Here is a 21,535-nt window from a genome sequence, read left to right as displayed (position 1 = left end):
ACGAGATCTTGTTGAGCTGGTCATTTCAAGAGTAGCTCACAAGCCTATAGTGTGGGCACCCCTGACCTATATAGTTTAATTTATTTATTATTCTTTATTTATTTATCCATCTATCTATCAAGTATATGAACTGTTTGAATGTGTAAGATGTTGTATAAAAGATGCATATGTGTGTATACTGTAAACTAAGTTTATGTATTTATTTGTATATATTATCTATCAATTGTATTTGTTTATAACCATCACTAATATTAACACATGGTCTTCATTCTTACCTGCCAACCAGGCAAAGCCGGTCGGTTATGTTCTCCATGTCATCAAAGGAGATCTTCCCAGATGCCAGAGAGAGGGGCTGCAGGTGGAAGAGCCAGTTTTCCTCTGAGAAGTCAAACCACTTCTCGATATAACCGATGGCATGGTTTAAGAAGGCTGTGAATTCCTGCCTGGCAACATCAGCATAAGATGACTTACGTACCCATAGAACCCATCATCTCTTCTCTGAATTAGTCTTCTCCGGAAAGAGTCCATGATGGAGAAGAGGTCAACAGACATGGTTACATTGTTCTCCAGCTTTTTCACCACCTCTTCAAACAAGGACAGGACATTATTACAGAAGAGGAGGTAAACTCCGACAATGTCTGCCTCTTCCTCAACTCCAGCAGCATCTCCTGTCAACCTCAGCAAATCTTTCAGGCGCTTTGGACATTCTTCGACCAAGCTGATGAGATATGACTTCAGCGGGACCCAGTTCTGCAGCAGGCGGGTGATTTCAGGGTTCAGTGACAGCCATCTTGTCACCACATGGCGCAGGATTTCATGGAATTTAACATCACGGAATTCACAAAACTCCTTTAGGGACTCTCTCCTTTTGGCAGAGTTGGAAAATAAACTATACATCTTGAGGACAATATTTTCCACATCCACTGAGAGCGTGTCCAGGGCCTTTTTCACTGTGTTATGGACAATATGTGCATGGCAGTTGCCACGAAGGATCTAACTGTTGGCCTCTCTCAATTTTGTAAAGACCGAGTTGTGGCTGCCATAATTGACATTTGCGTTGTCAGCACTGAATGCAGAAACATGATCTAGGGATAGACCCATGTTTTCAAGAGAGCTTTGTATTTTAAAAGCCCACAGGAAGGTGTGACTTTCTTTGTTAACCACCATTTTGAGAGCCCCTCATTCACTCTCACACACACACACATCTTTGTTAGTCAGCACATTTTGTTAGTAATTTGTGTTTTTATACTTTATTATGTTCATAATAAATGTTTTCTTTTAAAAATGTTCCTTCATTAATGTTGCATAAGTGAATTTTGCCAACCTCTACACTGTCAAGAACTCTATAAACCTTCACGGCTCATTATATAATCTTTAATAGTAAATATTGAGATTTCTAATTGAACTAGATCTAAATGAGACTGATCTTAATCAATAAATTGGCAATCATTTCCCTTCTGTGAAGGGTGGTGCCCCGAGAGAACTTTAAACAAACTAAAGTTATGATTTAATATTAATATTTTAAATATTAATGTTTTATATTTTATTTTGATAACATTTATTGAATGCCAAAAGGCACACCATCTTATGGTATCACTCCTAACCATTATTGCACAACACATAGCTACCCTGTTATTATGCATTCAATACTAAGCTATTCAAATATTACACAGGTTCATATATTCATGTTTTTAATTAACACATGTGCAAGGTACAGGGTGGCCGTGCCACTGCCATTCATAAACACACATCTTGCATACAACACTAAGCTATTCAAATAATTCACAGATTCATATTTTTATTTTAAACATACATGTAGAAGGGACACTGAATCCTCAAGCCATCTGTGGATGGCACACATACTCCCACATTAGTGAGATGTCTGACGCTGATGGGTAGCACACAACTGATCTAACCTTGGACAGATGGAGATTGTCAGGCAGAAGGTCATATCAGCCTCACAACATGTTGGATGCATGGTAATGTGTATTTAAATACATTTAAATTTGTGGGGAAAAGATTGGTTGAAAAAAAAAAGCAAAAGTCTTTGTTATTCACATTCTCCGTCCTTTGTTGTCAACCACAGTCTGTTTTATTCCACCACTACATTGACCAAGTCACCAGTTTAGCATTACTAGCAGAAGCAGTCATAAAGTAGATATCGAGATGGTGAGTTACAAATGACCTGTTTAGAGCCCCAAATTAACATGATGAGCCTTTAACTGGAAAAAATATTGACAGTTAAGTATTATGTATGAACTCTATTTATTTACTTAAGTCGTATTGAATAGAACTTCAGACCATGGTTCATGTTAAGGATATAAATAAGACAATGTTCCTGAAAGTTATGAAATTATGTTTGTGATGCATTCAAGCAACAAAATATGCATTGTCAAAACTGTTTTTTAAGTTTCCTTTTTTTCAAACATTTTGTAGTTGACCCACTTTATCAAACATGATAAAGTCGGTGTAGAGGTGTATGGGGTGCCGTTTGTCAAGCAGCTCACGCTGAAAATAACAGCAACATTTTGTCACATTTAGCTTCAAACCATGTTTAAAAAACTGGTGTGAATTTTTGAGAGTCACTTTTTTGAACATTTACAACAATGTTTGTCAACTTGGAGATATTTTAAATATTTAAATCCAAATGTTAAATGTAACACTTAAATGTTAAATCTAAATGCTAAATCTAAATTTTAAATTTAAATCTAAATGTTAAATTTAAATCTAAATGTTAAATCTAAATGTTAAATTTAAATCTAAATGCTAAATTTAAATCTAATTGTTAAATTTAAATCTAAATGTTAAATCTGAATCTTAATCTAAATGTTAAATCTAAATTTAAATCTAAATGTTTAATCTAAATGTTAATTTAAATCTAAATGTTAAATTTAAATCTAAATGTTAAATCTAAATCTAAATGTTAAATCTAAATGTTTCGGGTGAAACTAAATATTTAGCTAATATGCAAATTCAAATGCCGGTTACAGGAAGTAGTAACAAAATAAAAGCTCGAGGAAGTCAGAGTGTGTTTATTACGGAGCCCCCCAGGGGACACGTGGGAAAATGAGGACAGCAAAATGACTTTTGCGAGATCCCGAGAAAGTTTAGGACAATGTACATCCGGGTATCTCATATTATGACATATTAAGTCATTATTATGAGTTACGGGTTGTGGGCGGGGCGCCACAGAGCAGGGAAGTCGAGGCTGAGCGGCTGCGGGGACAGTCGCCCTACTCGCGGAAGTTGGCGACTGTGCATCGATACAGAGACATAACAGGATCGATCCATGTTTTCTGCTCCGTTCATTGTCTTAGCGATGTGCTGCCGCTGAATCATTATAACCAGCGCTGCTCCAGCATCAGAACAGACGCTCATTAAAAGTCCAGTCGCCCTGTGTGTGTCTGTGTCTGCTTCCGCCTCACTTCCCTCTGTCCCGCGCTCGCTTTACACTTTAACAATAAACACCAGCGCTGATCACAAGTTATTAGGACACGTACAGGACTGATGTTTACTTTGTGTTTGTTTGAGCTCATGAAACACATGTTTAAACACCGTGTGCACGTAGTCCCCCGCTCCACACAACACGAGCAAAACGTGACGCGCAGTCAGGACTGACAGCTTTAAAGTGACGGAGCGATCCGAAGTCATGATCGGTCATCATCGGATAATAACTAAAAAATACATGTGATTATCAGTTTTAGTGAAGAGGAACAGAGACAAGCATACACCTCCCAACACACACACACACACAAACGCACACAGCCCACACACACAGTCTCCCATGACAGACCCTGCAGTCAGTATCTCATTATTATGAGATAGTATGAGATCATAACATCAGTCCTGTAGGTGTCCTAATAACTTGTGATCAGCGCTGGTGTTTATTGTTAAAGTGTAAAGTGAGCGGGGGACAGAGGGACGTGAGGCAGAAGCAGACACAGACACACACAGGACTTCGCTAAGACTTCCTCGAGCTTTTATTTTGTTACTACTTCCTGTAACCGGCATTTGAATTTGCATATTAGCTAAATATTTAGTTTCACCCGAAACATTTAGATTTAACATTTAGATTTAGATTTAACATTTAGATTTAAATTTAAAATTTAGATTTAAATTTAACATTTAAATTAAACATTTAGATTTAAATTTAGATTTAACATTTAGATTTAGATTTAACATTTAGATTTAACATTTAGATTTAACATTTAGATTTAGATTCAGATTTAACATTTAGATTTAAATTTAACAATTAGATTTAAATTTAACATTACGATTTAACATTTAGATTTAAATTTAACATTTAGATTTAGATTAAACATTTAGATTTAAATTTAACATTTAGATTTAGCATTTAGATTTAACATTTAACATTTAAGTGTAACATTTAACATTTGGATTTAAATATTTAAAATATCTCTAAGTTGACAAATATTGTTGTAAATGTGCAAAAAAGTGAAAAATTCACACCAGTTTTTTAAACATGGTTTGAAGCTAAATGTGACAAAATGTTGCTGTTATTTTCAGCGTGAGCTGCTTGACAAACGGCACCCCATAGAGGTGTAGCGTAATTTTAGCAGTTGTCAGACTGGAGTTAATAGTAAATACAGTTTGTCCCTGTCTGTTTAAACTGATTGTCTGGTTAACAAACTAGACCATTATCAGTCAGAACAGTGAGGATCCAAAAAGAGTCCGTCCTGTGTTCTGCAGCCACTGGTTTCACCAAAAATGTGGAGAAGACAATGGGATGATCGATGATGATGAGTCTCTCACCTGCCAGGACTGTCTGTTCCCTGAGTCGCCCAAATTGAATGACAAATTACTGAAAAATAATCCTTTATTGTTACTTGCTGTTGATTAAATTTTGATTGATTTTATAAAAATGTGATACACCTTAAATAGAACGCTTTAAATACATGTTATAATGCCTTTTTTAGGCTAGGGTTCTTTATGAAAATGTTTACATGTTATAAAAATATACATTTTCTTATTTTGTTTTCCATTTTTTTAATATTGCTTTTTAAAATAGATCATATTGAGCTTGACAAGCATAACGCATGGTGACAAAAGCCTGATATAAGTGTCCCATTACAAAGTGACCCCTCCCACATGATCAAATTCCGGCAGAATTTTATTTTTTAACACTATGTGTCCAATGTCTCCTCTGAGTATGATATCTCCGTGATTTATTCTGATGTGGTTAGAAAACATATTAAGCTTTACAGAAAGGTATAATTTGTTGGTCTGATGTGAAAAACAGATTTCACCCTACATTTTGTTTTACAAAGTTAGGAAAGCAATGTTCAAGCCACGCCTGATGTTGCATTACACATGAAGACTGCTCCAGTGTCTCTCACACAATTACGTATACAGGATTAATTAAACATCTTTAATGTTTATTGGCCCCTACCCAAAGGCCAGGCCTCAGTTTCATTATCGGGACAGACAAATGTAAAAGTCAAATAGCTGCGTCCCTCCTCACAACCCACTTTAAATAATGACAGTTATATGCTGCTTCTTCTAAGGAAGTGTTGTGTTGCTGGACCTCTGTGTAAACTTGTGCTGCTCGTTCCCGTTGTCACTACTCCATATTCAAGGTAACCAGTTGCAGGTAGAGAGGGTGGCAGAGCACAGATGAAGTCCTGACCAATAGACTGTTTCTCTGACACTGAACTCCCAGATACAGAGATAGATTCAGAGGTTTTGCTTGAATATTGATACACATTGTTCCTGAAAGCAGTCGTGGTGTTTTGTTCCTTTTTGAAAATAATAACGTAGCACTTTGGTAAGAAATGACAGCTGAGGATGCCGTAGTTGGAAATGAGAATGACCACCATCTCCACAGCCGAAAGGTAAACTCCTGAGGTGGAAACGTAGACAGGAACAAAGAGCATCCAGGAGATCAGGTAGAGCAGCATACTGAAGGTGATGAACTTTGCCTCATTGTAGAACTGTGGAAGTTTGCGGCCTTTGAAGGCACAGATGAAACACACCAACGCTAGGAAAGCTATGTAGCCCAACATCACCCCGAAGGCCAAATATGAGCCCTCGTGACACTTCTCCAGCAAAGTGGTTGGTTGCATGACGATTTGGAGAGATGGGCTCTTGAGGACTAGCCAGCAGATACAAGCAATCACCTGCAAGGCCACACAGAAGCTGGCCATGACGTAAGGCTTGAAAAGCCTCCGCAGAACCACCTGCAGTGCAGGGTTGAACTGGAAGGCCAGCAGGATCTGCAGGGTCTTGACCAGGATGCAGGAGACGCACAGAGTGAAGCTGATACCGAAGAGCACCTGTCGAGCCTTACACTGGAAACTGTTGGGCCGACCGACAAACAGCACGGCGCTGATGTAACTGATGACCAGAGAGAATAGGATGACCTGGCTCAGTGGCCCTCCGGCAGCCTTCACTACAGGAGTGTCACGCTGATGTAAAAACAGAGCTGACACCATCACAGCCAGGAGGATGCCCAGGGCAGAAAAGGTGAGGAGCGCCACAGCAAATCTGTCCTGCCAGGAGAAGAAGAGCACGACTTTGGGGGTGCAGCTGGAGCTGCCCTCTGCCGACCACTCTCTGCTTATGTTACAGCTCAGACACTGATCCATATCTGCAGGGATGGAGGATTACAAGCACAGGTGCGGATTAAAACAATAAAAGATCCTATCTGACTCAACAGAATCCCACACCCATCCTGGTGATTAAGCTAACTTGGCTCTGGGTAAACATAAGCACGATAAGCATAACCAGGTAAGTGAGAAGTGCTTAGTTTATTTTAAAAGATGTTTATCAGTTTACATCACTTCTACTGCTGAGCAGGAAGTTCCCAGGCATTCAGATCTTTATCAAGTTGTTGGCAGTTAATTGTCGTCACATGAAGCGTGACTGGGAAGGAACATCAGTTTCTACAATAACAAGTGTAACACCAGCTCACACTTTGTGGTTCTTGGTATTTCTGTAAGGGACAAGGTTTTACTTAATTAATTAAGGTTTTTTTTAAGTATATTGTTGTGAACTGGTATGCTTGTTGAAAAATTAGGAACAGAACTTTTCCATTGTGGTTACTTAATTAAAAAACTGATTATGTTGAGAGATTTGTCTATTCAGGGCACTTGCATTAGAACCAGAGGAAACTGGGTGTAAATAAAGTCCAGCAATCCTGGTTCCTGGTTCCTGCTTCCTGAAAGTCTCTGCTCTGCAGGTCACTACACTCTCTAATGGCTAGGGGACTAAACTGACATCTTGTTCCATGGTTTGTTGTCATGCAGTATGATGCTGACACAAGATCATTGACACAGGGACGTACTGGATACACTCCAGTACGGATACAGAAACCGGACACACTAATGTTCTGTTTATACTGCAATGTGTGTCTGCAAATAGGGTGAATTCAGGTAATCTGGGACATTGGGTAATGTGGGACACCTAAGCTTCAGTCTGTTCATTTCCTGTTCCTGAAACAAAATCTAGTCAACAGGACTTTTATCATAGGTTACCATGGACATCATGTTACTGAGATCATGTGACTTCATGCGGGGTAATAGAAAGGGGCAGGGCCAGTTTTAATCCGAGGCTCCCCCTTGTAATTGCATGACAAGCTCAATGAAATCGGATTCTGACAAGATTAATGTTAAGAATATTAATCTGTTGTAAATTAAGCAGGGAATGTGCTTTTACTCTGAAGACAAAGGCAGAAGAAGGTAGATGCAGTTACATTCTAATGCCACACTAGATTGTTGATAAACTGAAAAACTACACATCTTAAAACCCAATGTTATAGACTTGCTTTCATGTGATGTTAGGTTTTACGGTGCTTTTTTTTCATTTTCATTATACATTTTATTTTACTTGTTCATTTTTATTGTCATATTACTGCTTTTATGTGTATAAGTTTTCATTTACATTTCTTGATTTGCTATTGAAGCAAGTGATATATAAATAAAGTTAATCATTAATATTATTGACATCCTTCCTCTTTGCTCCTTGGATGTGATAACACCTGGGTTTATGTATTTATAAGCACACCGTACACACCCCTAAATGACAGCTTTTATTTACTGTGCACATGCAGTGAATGTGTCCAGTGAATACAATGTGTTCAGGGGTGACGTACCTGTTTTATTCGAGTAGTAGTTTGCAGTACAGTTGATGCACTCATAACAACAAGTGTGTTGACCTTCAGCTGTTTTTTTGAACTCTCCAGGGACGCAGCTGTTGGAGCACTTGGAGATGATGTACTGCAGAAATCAGAGAGATACATTCAACACCCCTCATGTCATTCTTCTCATTTTCGTATTTCGTATTATATTTCTTGTAACAAATCTATTAGATTTTTCCTGAATTCTACTTTTTGTATATACATATATACAAAAAGTAGAATTTGAATTAGTGTTTTCAGCTTTAATGGTCTGCATGTTTTCAGTAAACACATTTTGCAGTATTGCACGTGTGTCTGTGCGTGTGTAATGTTCCTAAGAGCAGCAGGATTAGGGCCTACCTGAAAGTCCTGGAGGTGCTTGGTGCTCACATTGGTGTAAGTGAAGTCGTTGGTGGATGGGTGGTATTCAGCCACAACCTCAGTGAAATGATTATTTCCTCCTTCTGAGCACCACATTTTCAGTTCGTAGCCCAGGTTGATGTCACCGCTGCTGTCAAACGTATATGTTTTTCCTCTAAGTTCAAACTCTTGGAATAACAGAGGTTTCAGCAGCTACAGGATAGAAGACATTTCATTATCAGCTCAGTACCTTGGAAAATATTAAAATGATGTGACAATGATAAATATCCCTGTGCAGAGTCCATCTCTTTTCCCTTTGGCTGTGGGGTCTGCTGCTCACTTGTTGCACTTCAGCTCAACTCAGGCCTCTTGCCAAGTTGGTGAAAAGCACCGGAGCCAGAGACCTCTGGGTTCCTCCACAGCCTTGTTTTCTATACACCTTCTGGACACCTTGAATGCATACATTTGCATTCAGCCTTCAGTAAAATTCATTGGAGGAACAGGTTGTAAATAGTCTCAACCCTGGAATTCTGGTTAGTTTATCTAGATATCGTTTTTAGTGAGGCAAGGATCTGTCTCCGCAGCCAAAAATAAATCCTTAGCTGTTATAGGTATTTTATTTTACCCCAAATCCTTCATGCCTACAGATCTAAACCCTCATTCTGCGACTAAAATTAACCCACGTGGACCCTGTAATGCAAAACAAGAGCACACACACACACACATATGTGTGTAATTACCTCCCAGGGTTGCATCGTGCCTGGTGTTTTGCAGTCTCTGCTCCTGCAGACAGAAGCCACAGTCTGAGTAATGGCGCTGACAGCCATCTCAACACTAAGGATAGTGGCGGCATGAGTGTGTTTCCTGAGATTTTTCACAGCTTCTGAAATAAGCTTAGTGTCTTCAAAACCTTTACTGGCATTTAGCTGCAAATAGAACTCCTTCATGAAGGGGTTATTCCTTGTAAATTCATGGCCAGCTGCCTCCAGCCTGCTCAGGTAGTCCTCAATTGATGACTTGTCTCCACTCTTGAAGGTGAAGCCCACAACATGTCCTATGTCCCTCAGAGTCGCGTTTACTTTCACAGAGTTGCTGGAGGACCAGCTGTCACTGGCCACCCAAACTCTTCTCATTGACTCTATGCTTTGTCCTGTTCTCAGTGCCTTATGCTTCAGCTCCTGGAAAAGATACCTCATGTGAGTCGACTTGGCAAATGACACAATGACCTGCACCTTGGGATTGCTGAGGATGGTTGTGGCAGCGGCCCGGATTTCAGAGTAGGCATCATGACTGGTCACAGATTGAGGTAGAATCGATTTGAAAGCCACACAGATCCCCTTTTCAGAGGCCTGGGACACAAAGCTTTCCAGAGCTGATCGGCCATAATCTCCATCTGTGGTAACTACTCCCACCCAGTTCCAGCCGTAGGTGTGGAGAAGTCTGACCATGGCAGCTGTCTGATGTTCATCATTAGGAACAGTCCTCAAAAACGAAGGGAAGCGGCTCTTATCACTCAGAATGACAGCAGTTGATGAATAACTGATCTGGAGAAAAAAACAGATGATATCATTTTTAAAGATGTGACCTCAGGTTTAAATGCATGCACTTATTGGAAGTCACTTTGGATAAAAGCGTCAGAGAAATGATATGTTATCTATTGTAATATGTATCTACTCAGATCTTGAGTAGATCTGAGTAAACAACCTCTAATAAAGTCTTTGCGACTGTTCCTATGTGTAAGTTTCAAACTTTTTAGTTTGGTCATAGTTTTGTTTGGTAACGCACAAAACTGCTTCACTTGTAACTTTCCCAGCAAACAGGTTAAGATGCATATGTTTCTCAATTCAGGGGCTGCATCTTACGGAGGACACATGGGGACCACGAAAGAGGAGGTCCATGTGGAGACTGAATTGAAATTATATGGTCTGGTTTATAGAGAAGTTTCAAGATCTCCGTCAACAGAGGATGCCGGTTTATCTGTGGCTCCTCACTTTGATCATAAAAGGTTCGGCTGCTGATGTTCATCAGCTACCACTGAAAACCTGTTCTGCTGCTTTCTATAACAGTCACAGCTATGTGTGTCAGTGTTGCCACAGATGGTCAGCAGCTTACTTGAGGAATCATCTGGAGGGTCAGTTGCCTGGCGATGGCAATGGATACTTCAGAGTAAGAGGCACCTATAACAGCCATGACTGGCTGTCCACTGGTAGAGGTGTTGCTCTCTGTGTAGCAGTTGTCCCGCTGCATGAAGTCTCCTGTGACTCTCAGAGATGTGCTGGGATCAGCGCAAGAGTCCACGATTAGGTAACCCAGAGTGAGGTTCACAGCCTTGAGCAGAGGCGACTTATTCATGACCTCGATAGCATTGATCATAGCCAGAGCCAAAATCAGGCTTCTTTCGTCAAACCTGTGAGAACAATACATTTGTTATTCCAATAATAAATACAGGATGTATGTGATAGAATCGAGACTGTGAGGGACAAGAAGACAGAGTACAAATAACTGTGTGACAAATAAAATTATTCTAAAACTAAAAAATCTATTTCTTTTACTTGAAATCTCTTCATATGAGACACACATTGAATTATCCAACGCCCATTCTCTGCAGGGTGTGTTCTTCATCAAATGAGTCTAATCCACACAATAAGAAGGAAAAGTTGACTCGACTCTGTGAACAAAATCACATCTTGAAGTATCAGTGACAAAATCGTTGTACGTTTCCTAATATGAATTTGTTGCCTTACTTCAGCTGAGTATTACCATCTCATAATACATGTTCTTCTTTCTTTTTTTACACGACTTTTTAGAGGGAAATATAACTTTTTATTCCACCACATTTATATGAGAGCAACAACTCGCAAGTACTATGCAAATAGTTAATTAACAAAAATATTAATTTAACCCTGACCCCAAAGTTTGGTACAGTATATTGTAAATGTGTTGCTGTTTCTGATAATAATTCACATTTAAGTGCTATCAATATTATTATCAATATTTAAATATACACATTGACAACTTTAGTACTTTTACACTTTGAATACATTTGGAGGATCACTTTGAGTTCATGATTGTTACACATATTTATTATTGCACGTTTGAAAATATCCTGTTTCTACTTCAAGTCTCTGATAACATCTTTGAGAAACAAACGTTTGGATAATTGATTTCATTAATCTGGATGATCTCACCTGATACATGGCTGTGGTGGTTGTAGTGTGAAAGAGGTTTTTTTTTCTTCTACATCCTCATGAATGGGAAAGAGTCCTGCGATGACGATATCACCTGCAGCTGTAGCTTCCATCCTCCTGGTATAATTTTCAGTGGCATGTCCTGTATCCATAATAATAAGGAAAACTGTGACATGGAAGTAGATTATAGGAACAGCCCAGGCCATATCACTATCCTCTGTGTTTGCTGTCTGAGATGTCGCTGGTTTTTCACCTCTGGCAGAGTGAGACTCTCCTTTTTAAGCATCTTCCCAAGGCTAAAAGAAAACTCTCTCTTGCTTCCTCATTCACACTTATGTCTTCTCACATTCTGTCCTGCAGCCCTGCCCACTTCATGACTGACAGTGAGGGAGTCATTGTTCTGCAGCTTACTCATATCTGCTCTTGTGCCTACGCATGTCGCAGCCCACAGCACATTTTCAAATGTTGTGTTGTGCAATAAACTAAATGCATCCGTTTATTTATCATATACCACAGAAAAAGATTAAACCCCCACGTTAGAGGAGCTTCAACTAGACAAATTAATCCATCATTAGGGCCCGAGCACCGAATGGTGAGAGGCCCTATTGAAATTGAAAGGATTTTTCTTATTAGGGCCCGAGCACCGAATGGTGAGAGGCCCTATTGAAATTGTAAGGATTATTAGGGCCCGAGCACCGAATGGTGAGAGGCCCTATTGAAATTGTAATGATTATTATTATTAGGGCCCGAGCACCGAATGGTGAGAGGCCCTATTGAAATTGTAATGATTATTAGGGCCCGAGCACCGAATGGTGAGAGGCCCTATTGAAATTGTAAGGATTATTCTTATTAGGGCCCGAGCACCTCCGGTGGGAGGCCCTATTGAAATTGAAATGATTATTATTATTATTCTCCGCCAACTTAAATTGGCTTTTTGAGGGCTTTCCCATGCTCAAAAAGTTTCTAAACTTTGCATTAAATTAGAAATGTGTGAAAATGGCCATATTCTGTAGGATTTGGAAATAGGCGTGGCAAAATAGCTCAATAGCGCCACCTACGGATAAGCCCCTCATTTAGCATTCACCGATCCTCACAAAAAAAATACCCAGTTGTGTATCGTGACCAGACGCACAAAAAAGTCTCTCAGTGCGTTATGAAAAAAGCAACAGGAAGTCCGCCATTTTGGATTTAGTCGCCATTTTGGCGATATTCCACGTTTTTACTTTGATGTACTTGTCGTAGAGCTTTCATCGGATCAACTTAAAATTTAGACGAGTCTCATCAAAACAATATGGAATACTAAAGTTATCAAAAAAATCAACTTTTCGTCAGCGCCTGTGACCGTGGCGTGGCGTCAAAGTTTGATGAAACGCCATCAAAACACGGGCGTCTGTATCTCGGACACATTTGGTCCAATCAAGTCCAAACTAGACACATAACACAAGAATCACGACCTGAAGACAACAACACAGAAATCGTGACTAAAAATCACAGCGCCCCCTGGTGGCAGCAGGAAATGTCTTGTTTTTTGTATGTCTTACACTTGGAAGTATTTCTCCTCATCCACTTTGCGCAACCATGTCAAACTGTGGCGAATGGGTCTCAAGACATTGATAATTAAGATATTAGATTACTGTGACTTTTCGTCAAACGCCATATTAATGGCGTGGCATCAAAGTTCACCAACTCGCCATGACACACGAAATTGCTATAACTTCGGTGTTCAAGGTTCAATCTCCCTCAAACTACATGTGTGTGTCAACAGCTCCCCCCTGAAAGCTCACAGACGGGTTTAAGGAATGGGCGTGGCAATATAACTGACTAGCGCCCCCTAAAGGGTAGCCCCGGCACTACGATTGGCCTACAGCTATGAAAATCGACGGGGACATGTGTCTTTTCATGACAAAGAAATAAGTCTCTTGAATAGATATGCTAGAGTAAACAGGAAGCCGGCCATTTTGGATTTGGTGGCCATTTTGGCCATATTCTGCATATTTACTTTGATATACTTGTCGTAGAGCTTTCCTCAGATCAACTTAAAATTTATATGAGTGTAATCACAACAAGATGGAGATTCAAAGTTATCAAAATTTTATTTTTTCGTCAGAGCCTCTGACCATGGCGTGGCGTCAAAGTTTGATGAAACGCCATCAACACACGAGTTTCTGTATCTCAGACATATTTGGTCTGATCAAATCCAAACTAGACACATAAGACAAGATTCCCGACCTGAAGACATCTACACAGAAATCGTGACTTAAAATCACAGTGCCCCCTGGTGGCTACAGGAAGTGAAGCGTTTATCCTTGCCGCAGTGCCGAACGCATGCAACGCGGAGACGAGCACTTGCTCATCCAACGTTCTCTCTTCCCCGACCGCAACAGACTTGGAACGCGCGTGTGCTCGGGCCCGTTAGTGCTACAACGTAGCCCTAGTTATTATTATTATTATTCATCCAAATGAATTGGCTTTTTGAGGGCTTTCCCATGCTCAAAAAGTTGCTAAACTTTTCAGTAAATTAGAATGTGGTGGAAAATTACATATTCTGGAGTATTTGGAAATGGGTGTGGCAAAATGGCTCAACAGCGCCACCTGGAACGCAGCCCCTAGGTTTCCCCATGGCCGATCTTCACCAAAATCGGGGAAAAGGTGTATCGTGACTAATCATACAAAAAAGCCTCAAGGAGCATTATGAAAAAAGCAACAGGAAGTCCGCCATTTTGGATTTAGTCGCCATTTTGGCGATATTCCACGTTTTTACTTTGATGTACTTGTCGTAGAGCTTTCATCGGATCAACTTCAAATTTAGATGAGTGTCATCACAACAATCTGCAAATGTAAAGTTATCAAAAGATAATTTTTTTATCACACCGTGTGATCGTGGCGTTCAACAAAGTCTGAAGGAAACACATTGACTCATATTTGAGTCAAATAAGCTGTACTGGCAATGTTTAGACACAAGATGGCAGTATAAGACCATGAATTGACCAAGGACCACATTGTCTTTCACAGGTCATAGGAGTTCCTTCAAACAGTTTTAATGTGTTGGAAACTCAGCTACACTTACATATGTTTGACAATTAATGTTGATAGATAACTTTAGTACATGATTGAGGGTAAAAATAGTATATTTAACATGTACGTTACAGTGTGTGACCGTGGCCTGGCGACAGAGTTTGATTACACGCCATCGAAACACGAGCTTCTGTATCTCAGGCATATTTGGTTCAATCAAGTCCAAACTAGACATGTAAGACAAGAGTCGCGACCTGAAGACATCTGCAGAGACACCATGACTTTAAATCACAGCACCACCTGCTGGCTACAGGAAGTGAAGCGTTTATCCTTGCCACAGTTCAAAAAACGCATGCAACACGGAGATGAGAGCTTGGTCATTGAACGCTGTGTCTTCCCCGACCGTGACAGACTTGGAACGCGCGTGTGCTCGGGCCCGTTAGTGCTACAACGTAGCCCTAGTTATTATTATTTCCCTTTTCTGCCTTTTTAAGGGCCTAGACATAGTTGAATAGTTTTGAAACTTTGCAGGAAGTACAAAGCCCAAAAAAGTAATTGCATTCTGGAGTAATTTGAAATAGGCGTGGCAAAATGGCTCAACAGCGCCACCTACGGAAAGCCCCCTCAGTTAACTTTCACCGATCCTCACGAAAAAATAGGAGGTTGTGTATCATGACCTGACGCACAAAAAAGCCTCTCAGTGCATTATGAAAATCGTAACAGGAAGTCCGCCATTTTGGATTTAGTGGCCATTTTGGCCATATTTCACGTTTTTACTTTGATATACTTGTCATAGAGCTTTCATCGGATCACCTTAAAATTTAGACGAGTGTCATCACAACAATATGGACTACTAAAGTTATCAAAAAAATCAACTTTTCGTCAGAGCCTGTGACCGTGGCGTGGCGTCAAAGTTTGATGAAACGCCATCAAAACACGGGCGTCTGTATCTTGGACATATTTGGTCCAATCAAGTCCAAACTAGACACATAAGACAAGAGTCACAACCCGAAGACAACAACACAGAAATAGTGACTTAAAATCACAGCGCCCCCTGGTGGCAGCAGGAAATGTCTTGTTTTTGGTACGTCTCACACTTGGAAGTATTTCTCCTCATCCCCTTTGCACAACCATGTGAAACTATGTCAAATGGGTCTCAAGACATTGATAATGAAGATATAAGATTTCTGTGACTTTTCGTCAAACGCCATATTAATGGCGTGGCATCAAAGTTCATCAATTCGCCATGACACACGAAATTGCTATAACTTCGGTGTTCAAGGTTCAATCTCCCTCAAACTACATGTGTGTGTCAACAGCCCCCCCCTGAAAGCTGTCAGACGGGTTTAAGGAATGGGCGTGGCAATATAACTGACTAGCGCCCCCTAAAGGGTAGCCCCGGCACTACGATTGGCCTACAGCTACGAAAATCGACGGGGACATGTGTCTTTTCATGACAAAGAAATAAGTCTCTTGGATAGATATGCTAGAGTAAACAGGAAGCCGGCCATTTTGGATTTGGTGGCCATTTTGGCCATATTCTGCATATTTACTTTGATATACTTGTCGTAGAGCTTTCCTCAGATCAACTTAAAATTTATATGAGTCTAATCACAACAAGATGGAGATTCAAAGTTATCAAAATTTTATTTTTTCGTCAGAGCCTCTGACCATGGCGTGGCGTCAAAGTTTGATGAAACGCCATCAACACACGTGTTTCTGTATCTCAGACATATTTGGTCTGGTCAAATCCAAACTAGACACATAAAACAAGATTCCCAGCCTGATGACATCTACACAGAAATCATGACTTTAAATCACAGCGCCCCCTGGTGGCTACAGGAAGTGAAGCGTTTATTTTCCAATTGAGTCCAAACTAGACATGTAAGACTACAGTCCCAGCCTGATGACATCTACACAGAAATCATGACTTTAAATCACAGCGCCCCCTGGTGGCTACAGGAAGTGAAGCGTTTATTGTCCAATTGAGTCCAAACTAGACATGTAAGACTAGAGTTCCAGCCTGATGACTTCTACACAGAAATCATGACTTTAAATCACAGCGCCCCCTGGTGGCTACACGAAGTGAAGCGTTTATTGTCCAATTGAGTCCAAACTAGACATGTAAGACTAGAGTCCAAGCCTGATGACATCTACACAGAAATCATGACTTTAAATCACAGCGCCCCCTGGTGGCTACAGGAAGTGAAGCGTTTATTGTCCAATTGAGTCCAAACTAGACATGTAAGACAAGAGTCCCGGCCTGATGACATCTACACAGAAATCATGACTTTAAATCACAGAGCCCCCTGGTGGCTACAGGAAGCGAAGCGTTTATTGTCCAATTGAGTCCAAACTAGACATGTAAGACAAGAGTCCCGGCCTGATGACATCTACACAGAAATCATGACTTAAAATCACAGCGCCCCTTGGTGGCTACAGGAAGTGAAGCGTTTATTGTCTAATTGAGTCCAAACATAAGACAAGAGTCGCGACCTGATGACATCTACACAGAAATCATGACTTAAAATCACAGCGCCCCCTGGTGGCTACAGGAAGTGAAGCTTTTATCCTTGCCACAGAGAGGAAAACGCATCCAACGCGGAGACGTGCGCTTGGTCATCGACCGCTCTCTCCCCCGACTGCAACAGGCTTCAACGTGCAGGTGCTCGGGCCCGCAAGTGCTACAACGTAGCCCTAGTTATTATTGTGACTAAAGTGAATTGGCTTTTTGAGGGCTTTAACATGCTGAACTTCTTACCAAACTTTGCAGATAATTAGAGAGTGGTGAAAATTTACGTATTCTGGTGTATTTGGAAATGGGCGTGGCAAAATGGCTCAACAGCGCCCCCTGGAACCCAGCCCCTAGGTTTCCACATAACCGATTTTCACCAAAATCGGGCAAGAGGTGTATCGTGACTAATCATGAAAAAAAGTCACAAAGGGCATTATGAAAAACGCAACAGGAAGCCCGCCATTTTGGATTTAGTGGCCATTTTGGCCATTTTGGCGATTTTTACTTTAATGTACTTGTCCCAGGGCTTTCATCAGATCAACTTCAAATTCAGATGAGTGTCATCACAACAAGATGGAAAAAAAAGTTGACTTAAAAAATCAACTTTTCGTCACAACGTGTGACCGTGGCTTGGCGTCAAAGTTTGATTAAACGCCATTAAAACACGAGGTTCTGTATCTCAGACATATTTGGACCAATCAATTCCAAACTACACACATAAGACAAGGGTCCCGGACTGATGATATCTACACTGAAATCATGACTTAATATCACAGCGCTCCCTGGTGGCAACAGGAAATGTCTTTTTTTTTGCATGTCTTACACTTGGATGTATTTCTCCTCATCCACTGACCTCAACCATGTCAAACTGTACCAAATGGGTCTCAAGACATTGATAATGAAGATATAAGATTACTGTGACTTTTCGTCAAACACAGTATTAATGGCGTGGCATCAAAGTTCATCAGCTCGCCGTGAAACACGAAATTGCTGTAACTTCAGTGTTCATGGTTCCATCTCACTCAAACTACATGTGTGTGTTAACATCCCCCCCCTGAAGATATTCATATGGTTTTAAGAAACGGGCGTGGCAAAAAAACGGACTAGCGCCCCCTAAAGGGCAGCCCCGGCACTACGATTGGCCGACATGTACAAAAATCTATGGGGACATGTGTCTTTTCATTACAAACAAATAAGTCTCTTGGATCGATATGTTAGATCAAACAGGAAGTCCGCCATTTTGAATTTAGTGGCCATTTTGACCATATTCACCATTTTTACTTTGATGTACTTGTCCCAGGGCTTTCATCAGTTCAACTTCAAATTCAGATGAGTGTCATCACAACAACATGGAGATAAAATCTGATTTAGGGATTTATCCTTCGTCAAACCGTGTGACCGTGGCGTGGCGTCAAAGTTCATCAACTCGCCGTGAAACACAAAATGCAGTTACTTCAGTGTTCAAGGTTCTATCTCACTCAAATTACATGTGTGTATCAACAGCCCCCCCGAAGATATTCATATGGTTGTAAGGCCGTGTGACCGTGGCGTCGAAGTTTGATTAAACGCCATCAAAACACGAGGTTCTGTATCTCTGACATATATTGTCCAATCAAGTCCAAACTAGACATGTAAGACTAGAGTCCCAGCCTGATGACATCTACACAGAAATCATGACTTTAAATCACAGCGCCCCCTGGTGGCTACAGGAAATGACGCCTTTATTGTCCAATTGAGTCCAAACTATACATGTAAGACTAGAGTCCCGGCCTGATGACATCTACACAGAAATCATGACTTTAAATCACAGCGCCCCCTGGTGTCTACAGGAAGTGAAGCATTTATCCTTGCCGCAGAGAGGAAAACGCATCCAAAGCGGAGACGTGCGCTTGGTCATCGATCGCTCTCTCCCCCGACCGCAACAGACTTCAACGTGCAGGTGCTCGGGCCCGCAAGTGCTACAACGTAGCCCTAGTTATTATTATTATTATTGTGACTAAAGTGAATTGGCTTTTTGAGGGCTTTAACATGCTGAACTTCTTACCAAACTTTGCAGAAAATTAGAGAGTGGTGAAAATTTACGTATTCTGGTGTATTTGGAAATGGGCGTGGCAAAATGGCTCAACAGCGCCCCCTGGAACCCAGCCCCTAGGTTTCCACATAACCGATTTTCACCAAAATCGGGCAAGAGGTGTATCGTGACTAATCATGAAAAAAAGTCACAAAGGGCATTATGAAAAACGCAACAGGAAGCCCGCCATTTTGGATTTAGTGGCCATTTTGGCCATTTTGGCGATTTTTACTTTAATGTACTTGTCCCAGGGCTTTCATCAGATCAACTTCAAATTCAGATGAGTGTCATCACAACAAGATGGAGAAAAAAGTTGACTTAAAAAATCAACTTTTCGCCACACCGTGTGACCTTGGTGTGGCATCAAAGTTTGATTAAACGCCATCAAAACACGAGGTTCTGTATCTCGGACAAACACGATCCAATCGAGTCCAAACTAGACACATAAGACAAGAGACCCGGCCTGATGACATCTGCACTGAAATCATGACTTAATATCACAGCGCCCCCTGGTGGCATCAGGAAATGTATGTTTTTTTGCATGTCTTACACTTGGATGTATTTCTCCTCATCCACTGACCTCAACCATGTCAAACTGTATCAAATGGGTCTCAAGACATTGATAATGAAGATATAAGATTACTGTGACTTTTCGTCAAACGCCATACTAATGGCGTGGCATCAAAGTTCATCAACTCGCCATGACACACGAAATTGCTGTAACTTCCGTGTTCATGGTTCCATCTCACTCAAACTACACGTCTGTGTTAACATCCCCCCCCTTAAGATATTCATATGGTTTTAAGAAATGGGCGTGGCAAAAAAACTGACTAGCGCCCCCTAAAGGGCAGCCCCGGCACTACGATTGGTTGACATGTACAAAAATTGATTATGGCATGTGTCTTTTCATAACAAACAAATAAGTCTCTTGGATCGATATGTTAGACCAAACAGGAAGTCCGCCATTTTGGATTTAGTGGCCATTTTGACCATATTCCACATTTTTACTTTGACATACTTGTCCCAGGGCTTTCATCAGTTCATCTTTAAATTCAGATGAGTGTCATCACAACAAGATGGAGATAAAAAATGATTTAGGGATTGTTTTTTCGTCACACCGTGTGACCGTGGCGTGGCGTCAAAGTTCATCAACTCGCCGTTAAACACGAAATGCTGTAACTTCAGTGTTCATGGTTCTATCTCACTCAAACTACATGTGTGTATCAACAGCCCCCCCCCCTGAAGATCTTCATATGGTTTTAAGGCCGTGTGACCGTGGCGTCGAAGTTTGATTAAACGCCATCAAAACACGAGGTTCCTTACTCGGACATATATTGTCCAATTGAGTCCAAACTAGACATGTAAGACTAGAGTCCCGGCCTGATGACATCTACACAGAAATCATGACTTTAAATCACAGCGCCCCCTGGTGGCAACAGGAAGTGAAGCGTTTATTGTCCAATTGAGTCCAAACTAGACATGTAAGACTAGAGTCCCAGCCTGATGACATCTACACAGAAATCATGACTTTAAATCACAGCGCCCCCTGGTGGCTACAGGAAGTGAAGCCTTTATTGTCCAATTGAGTCCAAACTAGACATGTAAGACTAGAGTCCCAGCCTGATGACATCTACACAGAAATCATGACTTTAAATCACAGCGCCCCCTGGTGGCTACATGAAGTGAAGCGTTTATTGTCCAATTGAGTCCAAACTAGACATGTAAGACTAGAGTCCCAGCCTGATGACATCTACACAGAAATCATGACTTTAAATCACAGCGCCCCCTGGTGGCTACAGGAAGTGAAGCGTTTATTGTCCAATTGAGTCCAAACTAGACATGTAAGACAAGAGTCCCGGCCTGATGACATCTACACAGAAATCATGACTTTAAATCACAGAGCCCCCTGGTGGCTACAGGAAGCGAAGCGTTTATTGTCCAATTGAGTCCAAACTCGACACATAGGACAAGAGTCGCGACCTGATGACATCTACACAGAAATCATGACTTAAAATCACAGCGCCCCTTGGTGGCTACAGGAAGTGAAGCGTTTATTGTCTAATTGAGTCCAAACATAAGACAAGAGTCGCGACCTGATGACATCTACACAGAAATCATGACTTAAAATCACAGCGCCCCCTGGTGGCTACAGGAAGTGAAGCTTTTATCCTTGCCACAGAGAGGAAAACGCATCCAACGTGGAGACGTGCGCTTGGTGATCGACCGCTCTCTCCCCCGACTGCAACAGGCTT

At 41.0% G+C, this 21,535-nt stretch overlaps 1 protein-coding gene across 1 annotated transcript; it reads right to left on the bottom strand.

The window, feature by feature from the left end:
* Positions 1–5,504: 5,504 nt before the first annotated feature.
* LOC133014586 (G-protein coupled receptor family C group 6 member A-like) lies at positions 5,505–11,888 on the bottom strand. Its single transcript, XM_061081852.1, has 6 exons — positions 11,683–11,888; positions 10,607–10,901; positions 9,235–10,038; positions 8,495–8,707; positions 8,111–8,234; positions 5,505–6,607 (listed from the first exon to the last, which is right to left on the bottom strand). The coding sequence occupies exons 1-6, from the start codon at positions 11,886–11,888 to the stop codon at positions 5,505–5,507; spliced, it is 2,745 nt and encodes a 914-aa protein (XP_060937835.1).
* Between the last annotated feature and the right edge of the window lie 9,647 nt (positions 11,889–21,535).

The sequence above is a fragment of the Limanda limanda genome, chromosome 11, assembly GCF_963576545.1.
Source record: "Limanda limanda chromosome 11, fLimLim1.1, whole genome shotgun sequence".
Lineage (NCBI taxonomy): Eukaryota > Metazoa > Chordata > Actinopteri > Pleuronectiformes > Pleuronectidae > Limanda > Limanda limanda.
The sequence above is the reverse complement of the archived record's forward strand: the minus strand, read 5'-3'. Positions and strand labels throughout refer to the sequence as shown.

Excerpts from the sequence above, each read along its gene's own strand:
- LOC133014586 (XM_061081852.1), bottom strand. The coding sequence starts at position 11,888 with ATGGCCTGGGCTGTTCCTATAATCTACTTCCATGTCACAGTTTTCCTT. Across the intron at positions 10,039-10,606 it reads CCCTCCAGATGATTCCTCAA|ATCAGTTATTCATCAACTGC; the intron begins GTAAGCTGCTGA and ends TTTTTTCTCCAG. Across the intron at positions 8,235-8,494 it reads AGCACCTCCAGGACTTTCAG|TACATCATCTCCAAGTGCTC; the intron begins GTAGGCCCTAAT and ends TGATTTCTGCAG.